Here is a 12,092-nt window from a genome sequence, read left to right on the forward strand (position 1 = left end):
TGGAGATTTTTAAAAAGAGACTGGATGTGGCATCAGTGCCATGGGTTGGGAACCACAACGGGGTTGGATCAAGGGTTGGACTTGATGATCTCGGAGGTCCCTTCCAACCCAGCTGATTCTATGATTCTATGATTCTATGAAATCACAGGAGAGGAGGATGGTGGTGGAAAGGAGAACTGAAGGCAGAGCTGGCATCTTGGGAAGCTGAGTGAAACCTCGGCCTTCCCTCCACCCGGAGGAAACAACTGTGACTATTGGGGTACCCAGGGAAGGTCTGCAGGCTCTGCCAGCCTCAAGAAAGCTGAATTCCATAAAACCTTTGGAGGAGTCCTTATTTCTTGCTCTGTGCTTCAAAACTGCCTTCTCCTTCCAGAACAGGTTTCACTGCAAAAACTTTCTGAGGCTGCTCAGTGTCATTTGCAGATGGGGAAACTGAGGCACAGAGGAGCCAACCCACCCAAAGCCAGTCAGGAAACACCACAGTGCTCCTACCCTCCAGCTCTGGGTGTAGGGACACCCAGAGCTGGCCTAACAACCCAAATCCCCCCAAGAGGCACAGCATCACCCATCACCCCCATTGCACTCAGCTCCTTCCTTGCACCAAGCCCAACAGCAAAACTCACCTCTCTGCAAAGGCAAAAGACACTTTGCAAAGTGTGTGTTTATCTCAGCCAACCTCCATCCCAATCTTCAGCTTTCCATGAGAGCAAGACCCCAGGACAGACCCTGCTGCAGCAGCCCCACTTCCCCCACCACAGCTGAGCCTCCAGGGCTTCCAGCACCGACCACCCCATGACACAACCCCAAAGGATTTTCCACATCTATCCATGATGGTGCTTTGGAGGAAGCAAAGCAAAGCATCTGGTGCTGAGCAGCAGCAAAATAAACCTGATTTCCTCCTGCAGCCTTGAGGAGGGGAGAGGGGAGAGGGGAGAGGAGAGGAGAGGAGAGCAGAGCAGAGCAGAGCAGAGCAGAGGAGGCCACTGGCTCGTCTTGCCACACATCCAAACCCAGCCTGTCCATGTTAGAGATGCTAAAAATGAAGTGCAACCACTGTAGCAAAGCAACAGACGTGCCAGAACTTAAACATGCTCAGAAAGGCGTCGGAATCACAAGTCTTAAGGAAGTGAATCATTCCTAAACAAACCCAGCAGCGCCTGCTGCCGTTGGCGGGGCTGAGCCAGGGGCTCAAAATGAGTGTGAAGGAAACGGCCGTTCCCGCTGAGAGGAGGGGAACAGCAGCCATCAGGGAGTGTTTCAGCTCCTCCTGACTTCAGTGAGAAGCTGAAGGAGATTGGAGACATGTTTTAATTCACTTGAGCATGTCTTGGTTCATAAGAAGGAGAGAAGTGATGGTGCCCTGCGGGGAGGTTCATGCGGGAAGGTTTCCCTGCCCTGCTGCTGAGCATCCTCAGCACGAAAAACTCAGGCTACGAGCAGTGATGAGACACAGACAGCCCCTGAAACTTGTGGGTGTCAGAGAGCAGCAGATTTTGTGGCTGCTTTTTTGCCAGCAACAGCGATAAAAGGGCTCCAGCTGCAAGGGCAGAGTGAGACCCTGCACACACCCCTCTTCAGAGGAACCATCCCACACAGGGGATGGTTCTCCTGAGCAAGAACTGGGACTTTCTGAGTGACAAAGAGCAGGAGCCCTGACACCTTCCCAGGCAAAGCAGCCAACACATGTCCATCAGGTGGGATAAATATCCCTTTGACAAAGACATCATTACTCATTTTCCTGTTTGGGAAGCCAAGTATGGGAGTAAAAGGTCTCAGTTACATCTCAGGCCCAACCACAGAGGATCTGGGAGAGCTTTGGCTGAAGCAAGAGCCAGGAGGGACTGGGGAGACAGGGCTGGGGTTGCTCTGCAGGGACCCCCTGGCAGGGAATGAGTCCCCTCCCTGGGATGGTTCTGCCTTACACGAGGTCTGGACCCCCCTCCTCATGTCAGTCTCATTTCTGACCCAAGAACTCTCCTATGACCACCCTCAAAAATGAAGTCAAACCACTTCCCCTCCACCACTGCCAGAGAAGTGATTCCCAGCTGGGATGAGGCACCTCGGGGCACCTGCCCCAAAATATCCTCATCCAAGTGGTGATGACCACGTTCCCAGGGCTGTTTCCGAAGGAAAGAAGCTCATCACTCCATCGTTCCATGGTCAGTGTCCAGCTCCCACCTTTGGCTCTGCGCTCAACTCCCACCCTGCACCCACAGCAGCCCCCACTGGGATAGCCTGGACCTCTGCCATGTCAACAGCACCCAGAAAAACGGGAAAAGGCAGGAACATCCCATTCTTAACACATCCTCCAGCTCTGCAACATCCCCCCCCCCCCAGTCAAGTCAAGTACCCCATTCAGACTGTGGGTGGGACCCAGAGCAGGAGAGCAGTGAAGGAGGCAATTTATAGAATATTGCCCTGCCCACAGCACCCTATAATTATGGAATCATGGAATGTTTGGGGTCAGAAAGGACCTTAAAGGCCATCTATGACAAAGATGACCAGAAATCCCCTATTTCCCTGTGCCCACACGACTGCCCTTGCCGAGGCTGCTGGTGCTCTGAGCTCTCCTTCCCGATACAGACAGCAAACTGAGGGGCAAAGTAAGTTACTTTTGTACCCTTTTTGTCCATTTGCACTCCCGTGTTTGCAGCCCACCCAGAGATCAGTTGTCAAAGCATTTAAAAATGGGGAAAACAAAGCCCTGCTTCCCTCGGGCTGCGCTGGAGCCGCCGTGTGCTCTCACCAGGATATGCATATTTTAAAAGCTTGGCAGGAGAGGGCTCCAAACTACACAATTAAAGAGATTTTACACAGAACGCTCTCCGTACACACCAGCCACTGCAAGAGACCCTTTCCCTGTGTTATCCCTGCAGGAAAGACCCCTCTGGAGCCGATGACCCCGGATGGCTCCTTTCCCTCTGCTGGGGAAAGCACTTCTCTGCCCTTTGCCTTGCTTAATTGCCCATAAAGTGGGGATTAACAACAAAAACCGACCTCTTTTGTCAAGGGATAGAGCAGGAACAATTGCCTGGGAAGAAATTTAACCCTCCTGGAGGAAAGAGATACCTCCAGCCCTTGTCTGTGTCCACCAGTGCAGTGGGATAGCTACTGCTCTGCTCCTCGGCCACATCAAGCACCCAGAGGGCATCTATTGTGCTGGAGAACAACAGACCTTTTTCGAAGAGTTCAGGCCTGAACACATACAAAAACAAGAGGGCAAAGAAACAGGAGAAAAAGGTGGCAGTGTCAAAGTACCAAGTGGAGGGCCAGGGTTGGGGTCGTTGAGTGTCCCCTGCAGCCCCCGCTACCAAGGATGTGTTTTGAGGTGGCATCAAGGGCTGAAACAGGGGAATAAAATCCAGGCAAAGGCAAAGGGAAAGGGAAGGGAGCCTGTGAAAAGAGGGAGCAGGCTGTACAAGGCTCTAGAGCACCCAGTGCCTCTACACTGGGGGTTGGAATGAGATGATCTTTAAGGTCCTTTCCAACCCAAACCACTCGATGATTCTATGATAAACTGAAAGCATCCATGGAGACAGCTCCAGCCTCCCAGGGCTGCATCCCTTGCTCCCATCCTGCAGTGCCAGCAGTGTAATTTGTCTCTAAGGTGACCAGAAGGACAGGGGAGGAGGAGGACATTTCTGAGAGCATCCCTGGGGCCGAGATGGGGATTACCAGTGCTCCAGGGTCCCTGCTTCCCCGTGCTCACTGTCTGGGCACTGGGAAATGTCAGCCAGGAGTTGTGGTAATGCCCTTTCCTCCATTTAATGTAATAAGCTGAGGCTGGAGGAGCCCTTTGCCTTGCAGACAGCAGGCAGCAGCTCTGCTAATACTAATCCCCTAATGCTGCCCCTCTAAGCACATTAGGAACAGTTGAGTCCAACACGCTGTGAAGGCTGAGGCTCATCTTTAACTCCCCAGGGACTGTAAAACACTCCCTGGTCCCCTAACAGGAGGCTCATGGCAAGAGAGAAGAGCCAGTTTAATAACAGCTGGTGTGGAAAGAGCAGTTTTTCAATGAACTCTCCAATTCCTCACACAACACGTGCAGCAGCCAGTCCCAGAGAAACCACCAGACCACGGAACAGAAAGTATTTATAGCAGGATCACAGAATGGTTTGGGTTGGAAGGGATCTTAAAGACCATACAGTTCCACCCCCCTGCCATGGGCAGGAACATCTTCCACTATTCCAGGTGGCTCAGGTTGCTCATTTATCTCATTGAACCTACAAGGCAGCAGAGAGGGAAGATGCTGAGAGAAAAAGGGCAGACCATCAAAAGGATACCCCCAGTTCTCCACTTACATTTTCTGGGTGCATCTAAAGAGCAGCAGTGATTTTATATTTTTCAGTGATACCATTCAGTACTGAAAAGTACTTTTTTCAGACGGAAAGAGGTGACATTTAGGTTGGATATGTGGAAGGAATTCTTCCCTGGGAGGGTGGGGAGGCCCTGGCACAGGTTGCCCAGAGAAGCTGTGGCTGCCCCATCCCTGGAAGTGCTCAAGGCCAGTTTGGACAGGGCTTGGAGCAACCTGGGCTAGTGGAAGGTGTCCCTGCCCATGGCAGGGGGTGGAACTGTATCTCTAAGGTCCCTTCCAACCCAAACCATTTGATGATTCTACTGGAGAAAAACTGCCTTTTACCCCAGTGGGTGAAGTGGTTTCCTTGCCACCTCTCCCATCCAGCACCATTTTCCATCAATCAAATCCATTTGAAACTATTCTGCCCCTACAAAATCAGGCAGGGAGGAGTCAGGAAAACAAATCAACAACCTGCAAGGTTTGTGCTTATTTTAGATGGCAGAGAAACCGAAAATTGTTCTGTGCTGTTTCCAGGAGCACATGTGGTTTCCGTACCCTGAGCAGCTGCCACGAGGAAAACAGAGACAAAAAATTCATCTGCAGACTCTCCAAATGAGATTTTTCCACTCCTTTCAGACTCAAATCCTCCTTTTAGGAATATGCATTGTGGGAAAGCTTTAATAACAATAAAATTTAGTAACAATAAAAGTTAATAACAACAAAAAGGGAGAACTCATAGGCAGAAATGATATTTCAGCCTACTGGCAACCTGGGCAAAAGGCAAGTTGGGGTGTTCCCAGTTATCCCAGACAAGGAATTCCAGTTATCCTGGATAAGGGAACTCGGGTTTGTAACTTGCTGTAATGCTCCAGAGCATCTTCCTAATAAAGATCATTTGTCTGACCCTCAGCTGATGAAAACTACAGAAGCTCCAATAAAACCATCACACACCAGGAGCCAAGGAGCTGCCGTGATGTTTTTCTTGGGGCTAAGGGAGAGTGTTACAAACTGTCCAGATCCTTTAAAACTGGGATAAAGTCCCAGCTAAACTCTGATTTTGGCATGGCTGGCATCTCTCAGGACAAATCTCCCTCTCCACACCCTTGGGAAAAGTGTTACTTGCACAGGTTGGGGCCAGAAGTCTCTCTTCTGAACACCTTTGCCGTGTGCTACCCCAAAGGAATTTGGCTTTCTTTAACCCAAAATCCAGCAAAACTGAGGAGAGTCACAGCCAAGGTCCTTAAGGCTGAGCAGCCTGGAGCTGGAAGCATTAAACCACTGAAAACCACCTTTTTAGCACAGAACTGAAGAAATCCAGCTGCAGAGAAGCAGCAGAGACTCCCTCCTACCACAGCACTAAAAAGTAAAGTGAACAGCAAATATAATCAGAGGAGCTATAGGAAGTGATCCCACTTTATCTAAAATTTATAAAAATACCCAAGAGCAGCAGGATAGGCTGGAAAATAAAAGTAAGCAGTGGAAAGCATGGGGTTTGTCCCCCCAAAAAGCAACATTCCTTTATGACTCCATTAAAGTGTGTCCCGTGCGAAGCTCACCTGATCCCTTCAGATGTCCCGTGGCCCCTGGTGCACACGTGAAGATGAAGGTGGTGAGTTTTCCCTGGTGGGGTTTTTGGTTATTTTTCAGTCCTGCTCTCTCCTGTCCCCCTTGTCTCCCAAAGCTGCTGAGGTTTCCCAGCCGAGCTTCCCGCTCAGGACCGTTTCCCACTGGGTTTGGAGTCATTCGTGGTGGAGCAGGATGAACCTCCATCCCCAAATTTCCCTGCCAAAATTGCTCCTCAGCAAGGGACAGGTGGGTTTGGAGGTGTTTATTGCCTGGGGGGGCCTTATTGGGCACAGGGGACGTGGCCCAGGAAGGGGGTGTGAAGCCACGATGTCCTGCGGGATGGCAGGGCTGGAACCATCTGGAAAAAGGTTTTTTGCAGGAAGAGCAAGGACCAAGGGGGATGGGAGCAGGGATGCCATGACAACCTTTTGGGGTTTCCCAGGAAACCAGGGTCGCCATGGCAACTGCATCACTCCTGGTTGGAATCAGTGACTTCCGCTGGAAGGCGTGTTCACCGCTTTAATCTTCTTGCGATAAGAGGCTGCATCTCTCCCAAAAGCGTTGCAAAAAAAGGAGGAAACGTCCCTTTGTCTCTGGCTGGGTGGGTTTGGAGGCTGCCCAGAGATGATCCTGCATCCCCTGGTCCTCACTGGCATCTCTCTCGGCTCCTGAAACCATTGCATTGTGCCTTTCCCTTCCCTCCTCCCCACACACAGCCCCTCTGCACAGATCAAATTGGATGGAATAATTCCATCAGGTTACACGGGAAGGGAACTAAGAACGAAAAACAAGGGCTCTGGGTTGGGGTTTTTTTCTATTTAAATCAGCATTGATTGCACTCCGTCTCTGACCAGATTAGAATTTCATCAACAGTCTAATGGGAAAAAAACAAATGGAATCTGTGATGTGCCCGTAATGGCACATCACAGGATTCAATATAAAGCATTGTTTAACGACGTGGTAACAGAGACTCTCTGCAAAATTAAACGGTTATTTCCTCCCAACCCCCTCCCAGTACTCTGGGCTACATGTTTTCCTCATTCCCCCACCCAGCCCGGGGTTGTTAATCCAACAACTGAGCTTATGTGACGGCAGGGAAATCGGCTCCACGCTGCCTTCAGGGAAAGGGGGAGGAAATTCAGGAGCAAAGCGAGAGGATCCCCGAAACCCCACAAAGCAAAGCTGCCCTGCAACACGTTGCAGAACATCTGTTTCGACAGTGAGTGTGGTTTGTCTTCATCTTCCTTGTCTTGTTACCCTTTAGCCGTCCTCTTCTTTGGAGAATTTTAAATCCTTTTATTTTTGGATCTTTAGAAAGGAAGGATCTAAAAAAAAACCCATATCAAAACGAGGGCACACACAGACCGACGATGGTGCATGTTCCACACAACACCGACATACAGTCACTTTGCATTATTATTGTTATTATTATTATTGGTATCATTTCACCGCATCCTCAGGTTTTTGTTGCTGTTTGTTTGGTTTGGGATTTTTTTTTTTTTAAACATCCGTGAAGATCTTTTTGATGTTCACACAGTTGGGATTGTTTGTGGTTGTGCAGTTGCCTGCTTTGAAGGCAGCCTGTTTGAATGCACTGTGGTTGATCCCCCCTTCCTCTATGACCATGTATTCGGACTTGCTGAGGGTGGAATTGCTGCGAGCCTTCTTCATCTCCTCGCTGGACGAGAGGTGCTGGCAGCTCCCAACGTGCATGTACTGGGCTTGTTCCTCACCTTCTGTCTCCCGATGGTAGAAATAATTGAAATTGGAGACTATCACAGGCACGGGGAGGGCGATGGTCAGCACCCCCGCAATGGCACAGAGAGAGCCCACGATCTTGCCCCCAATAGTGATGGGATGCATGTCCCCGTAGCCCACCGTGGTCATGGTCACCACGGCCCACCAGAAGGCATCGGGGATGCTACTGAAACCCGAACTGGGGTCATCGGCCTCGGCAAAGTAAACGGCGCTGGAGAAGAGGATGACGCCGATGAAGAGGAAGAAGATGAGCAGGCCCAGCTCCCGCATGCTGGCCTTGAGGGTCTGCCCCAGGATCTGCAGCCCCTTGGAGTGCCGGGAGAGCTTGAAGATGCGGAAAACCCGAACCAAGCGGATGACTCTGAGGATGGCCAAGGACATGGCTTGCTGGCCATTGCCTTGCCTCTCTGCCAGCTCAGTGCCCAGAGTGATGAAGTAGGGAATGATGGCCACAATGTCAATGATGTTCATGATGTTCTTGGAGAAGGTGGCCTTGCTGGGGCAGGCAAAGAAACGGACCAGCAGCTCGAAGGAGAACCAGATGATGCACAAAGTCTCCACCACAAAGAAAGGGTCAGTGAAGGATGACACCATGGAAGCAGCCGAGGACGAGGAGTTGGTGAAGACTTCAGGTGGGAGTGGGCCACCGCCCGTCCCAAAGGTCCCCCCAGTTCCCTCATAGTCGTGGTCATCCCTGAATTCAGGCAGGGTCTCCAGACAGAAGATGACAATAGAGATAAGGATGACCAGGACAGAGACGATGGCGATGCCTCGGGCCGGCCCAGAGCTCTCAGGGTACTCGAAGAGGAGCCACACTTGGCGCTGAAACTCCTTGTCGGGAAGCGGCCGCTGCTCCTCCCGAATGAAACCCTCGTCCTCCCGGAACTTCTCCATGGCCTCCTCCCCGAGCTGGTAGAAGCGGATCTCCTCGGAGAAGATGTCGATGGGGACGTTGACGGGCCGCCGGATGCGCCCGCCCGACTGGTAGTAGTAGAGGATGGCATCAAAGCTGGGGCGGTTACGGTCGAAGAAATACTCGTTGCGCAGGGGGTCGAAGTAGCGCATCCTCTTCCGTGGGTCCCCCAGCAGCGTCTCGGGGAACTGTGCCAGCGTCTTCAGCTGGGTCTCAAACCGCAGCCCCGAGATGTTGATCACCACCCGCTCGCAGCACTCGTGCTCCCCACCGCCCGCGGGCTGCCCGGCGGGCGGGGCCGGGGCCGGGGGCTGCTCGTAGCGCTCCCCCCCGAGCAGCGCGGGAGGAGGCTGCGGTTCTTCCAGCAAAGGGTCTCCTCCGCCGCCTTCCACCACGGTCATGCTGCCTTCCTCCCCTTCTTCGCCCTCCTCCTCCTCCTGCTCGGGGCCGGGCTGGGGGGCGGCGGGGGGCTCGGTGTAGCCCAGGTTGTGGTGGCTGCTGCTCGAGCCGCCCCGCGGGTGCCGACCGGCGCAGGAGGCAGCGGGAGAGTAGAGCAAGCTCCGGCGCTCGTCCATAAAGGTGTGGGGCGGAAGGGGAAGGGGGGGGAGGGAGGATCGGAGAGGCGGCAGCCGAAGCCTCTTCTTCCTCCTCTTCCTCCTCCTCCGGGCGGAGAGGGAGAACCAGCCGGTCAACTCCTCCGGCGGCTGCCGCGGCTCTGAAGAGCCGAGGCTCTTCTTAAAAAATCCGCCCCCAGCCCTGGCACCGCCTCACTCGGTCACCGCTCCCGGAGACACCCACCAGCCCCCGGCCCTGCCCCGCAGACCCCGCCAGCTGCGGACAGCCCCTCCCCTGGCCCTGCCTGGGGACCCCCATCCATCACCCAAACAGCGCCGAGGGGCTTCACAGTCTCCTGTGAGAACATCCTTTGATGCTCAGCGGGTTGCAAGTAGGGAGAGGGGTTTCAGGGTTTTTTTTTAGGTTTGTTTTTTTTTTTTTTTTTTTTCTGGCAGAACCGCTGCCTAGAAAGAGTTTTTCTGCCCTTCCCTGTGTGAAATGTGATTTTTATTCTGGATTTTGGGGGTTGCCTGTTGGTTTTCAGCCACGGTTTCACGCGGTGGCAGGGCTGTGGGCAGGGGAAAGCCGACAGCGCAGCCAGAGACAACAGTTGGTTTGAATCAGCGTCTGGGTTAGGCTGGGGATTGTTTTTTCTGTCTAGGAGAGCGTGTGCATATGTATGTGCACACACGTGTGTGTGTGAGTGTGCTCCTCTTCAAAATAAACAGAGAAGCAAAGCTGAGCCAGCCCTCGACCAGGGAGGTTTCAGGCTGGACCCAAATCTGTCTTTCAGACTTTCCAGCAAGAAAACCAAAACCCTTCAGTTCGTTGGTTTTTTATTTTTTTTTTTTCTTTCTCCCTTCAGTTGATCTTATGCAAATGGTTCAATTCTGGGCAAAAGGGACTTTTCCAGGTGAAAAACCTCCTCTGCAGGAACTTGGCGCAGGAAAACACCCTGTCTCCAGGGACAACCTCTGAGCTCTGCACCCCCATCAACCCCCCCTCCAATTTTCACAATTCACCCCAACAGCAGAAGCACTTCAATCTCCAATCATGTGACAAGTGGGGTTTATGCAATTCAGAGAACTCCTGGCTTAGGAAAGAATCATGGAATGCTTTGAGTTGGAAGGGACTTTATATCTCATCTCATTCTACACCCGAGCCATGGGCAGGAACACCTTCCACTGGACCAAGAGCTCAACCACGAGGGTTGGGGAGAAGTGAGAAGGGAGACCACTTTCCCTTCCAGAGCCAGATGGGTGGTCCCACCATGATGAAGTTTAAAACCCCTCCACCATCCCCACCTGAGCTCATCTTCCTGGTTATTTTTAACCAGCACAGCCTCCAGAAGATAAGGAGAACAAAAGATGAAAAGATTAAACTTATTTATACTTTAAATCAGAAACAAGCTGTCCAAAATACACAAATCTGGGTGGGGGAGGAACAACGACAAATATTGGTGTAAGAGCTGAGCCTGAGCTCTAAATGGCAGCTGAAGAGCGTGGATGGAGTCTGAGTGAGCTGAGCCCACCTTCTTCTTTGCTGACAGAGTGGAAAACACCTCTGCCACCAGAAATCAAGGAGGATTCCCGCAGGAATGAGCCCCAGCAAGGTGTGGATGAAAAGGTGGACATTGACTCACAACTCCACGCAGGGACACTCATCTCTAGGTCATGTCACCTTGCCCCAGACTTGGACACAAGTCTCTTGTCACCATCTCCATCCATGGCTTTAAGCCTCACTTTTAAGACCTGTTTTCCTTGAGGGTCCAGATCTCCTGGGATGAGGGTATTGAAGCACTGGATCCCCAGTACTGCTTCCCCATCATTCCTACAGCAGTTCATGGTGTTCATCAGCAACATGCTCCCAGGAAGAGCATCCACCCCTCCTTTCCAACCCACAGCATCTTCCAGCCATCTCAAACCCCAAATAAAGCAGAAAGCAAAGCCCTGGAACACCATTAACCCTTGAGCTCCCCTTGTTGCTTGCAGGTTGAGAAAAATTCCTGGCAAAAGTTCCCATCCAAGTTTGAGGCTTTATTTTCATAAACATGAAATAACCATCATCCCCTCACCACAGTCGTGTGTAGCAGTTAAAAACTTGTCTGGCTTGTCCTTTTTCCCTGCTAGGATTTCTGCCAATAAATCAGTGTCCTCTGGTCTAAGGCAAACAAACAAGTCTGCTTCAAACCATAAACATTTATTGAGGACACAATGCTGGAGGCAACAAGGTGTAACTTCCATAGTTGCCATGATTTACTCTGAATCTGTCAGGGGCAAACTCATCAGGAATTAATGATGGAGCCACAGACCTTTGGGATGCTGCTAGGAAAATATTTCCCTTGAAACCAGAAGGATTAAGCCCTTACCCCACACAGACATTAACCCCTGAACTCCTGCAGCTTTAGTCACTGGCTCAAAGGATTTCTCCAGGGGCTGGTGGCCCCAGGCATGGTGTGTCCTCCTGGCCCTGTTTACTCCTCCGCTGCTTCCCTGTAATCCTATCAAAGCCAATTAAGCTGTACCAGGCAGCAACATAGCTGCAGGCAGAGGGCAGCCAGAGGGACAGATCACCTCCTCTCCAGCCATAACCCCTCAGCTCCTGCCTTCTCCCGGGCTTTCCAGCCCAGGTTTGGATCATCATCAGGGATGCAGCAACAGCATCACCTCCTCCATGAGCCTCCACCAGTTCCCCAGAGGGATTTGCATCCAGGAACTGCAGCAAGTCCAAAATTTGTCAGACATCAACAGAGGTGGTCTAGGTCAAGTCCCAAATCCTGGATTTCTGAGCACAGGGGCAGGAGAAGGGACATCTCTGTGCTGTCTAACCCAGACAGAGCTTTCCTGTGAGCTCAGAGCTCAGTGCAGCATCAAACCTGCTCCTCAAGGCTCTGGTTTGCTGTCTAATACGAGATGTCTCAGACTTCCCTCTGCAAATTTCCCTCTGCTTTTTCATCCATCTCCTCTGCTGCATCTGGTCTCCACAAATTTGATTTTA

At 51.8% G+C, this 12,092-nt stretch overlaps 1 protein-coding gene across 1 annotated transcript in view; it reads right to left on the reverse strand.

Moving 5' to 3' along the window:
* The window catches only part of LOC108500402 (potassium voltage-gated channel subfamily A member 3-like), a 19,242-nt gene extending 10,001 nt beyond the window's left edge, over positions 1-9,241 (reverse strand). The window contains exon 1 of the mRNA XM_017821301.1: positions 5,860-9,241. Within this exon, the coding sequence (XP_017676790.1) occupies positions 7,370-9,115 (1,746 nt within the window). The 5' untranslated portion in view covers positions 9,116-9,241 and the 3' untranslated portion in view covers positions 5,860-7,369. The remainder of the gene's footprint in view (positions 1-5,859) is intronic.
* Positions 9,242-12,092: the final 2,851 nt, after the last annotated feature.

The sequence above is a fragment of the Lepidothrix coronata genome, unplaced genomic scaffold (assembly GCF_001604755.1).
Source record: "Lepidothrix coronata isolate B3197 unplaced genomic scaffold, Lepidothrix_coronata-1.0 Scaffold90, whole genome shotgun sequence".
Lineage (NCBI taxonomy): Eukaryota > Metazoa > Chordata > Aves > Passeriformes > Pipridae > Lepidothrix > Lepidothrix coronata.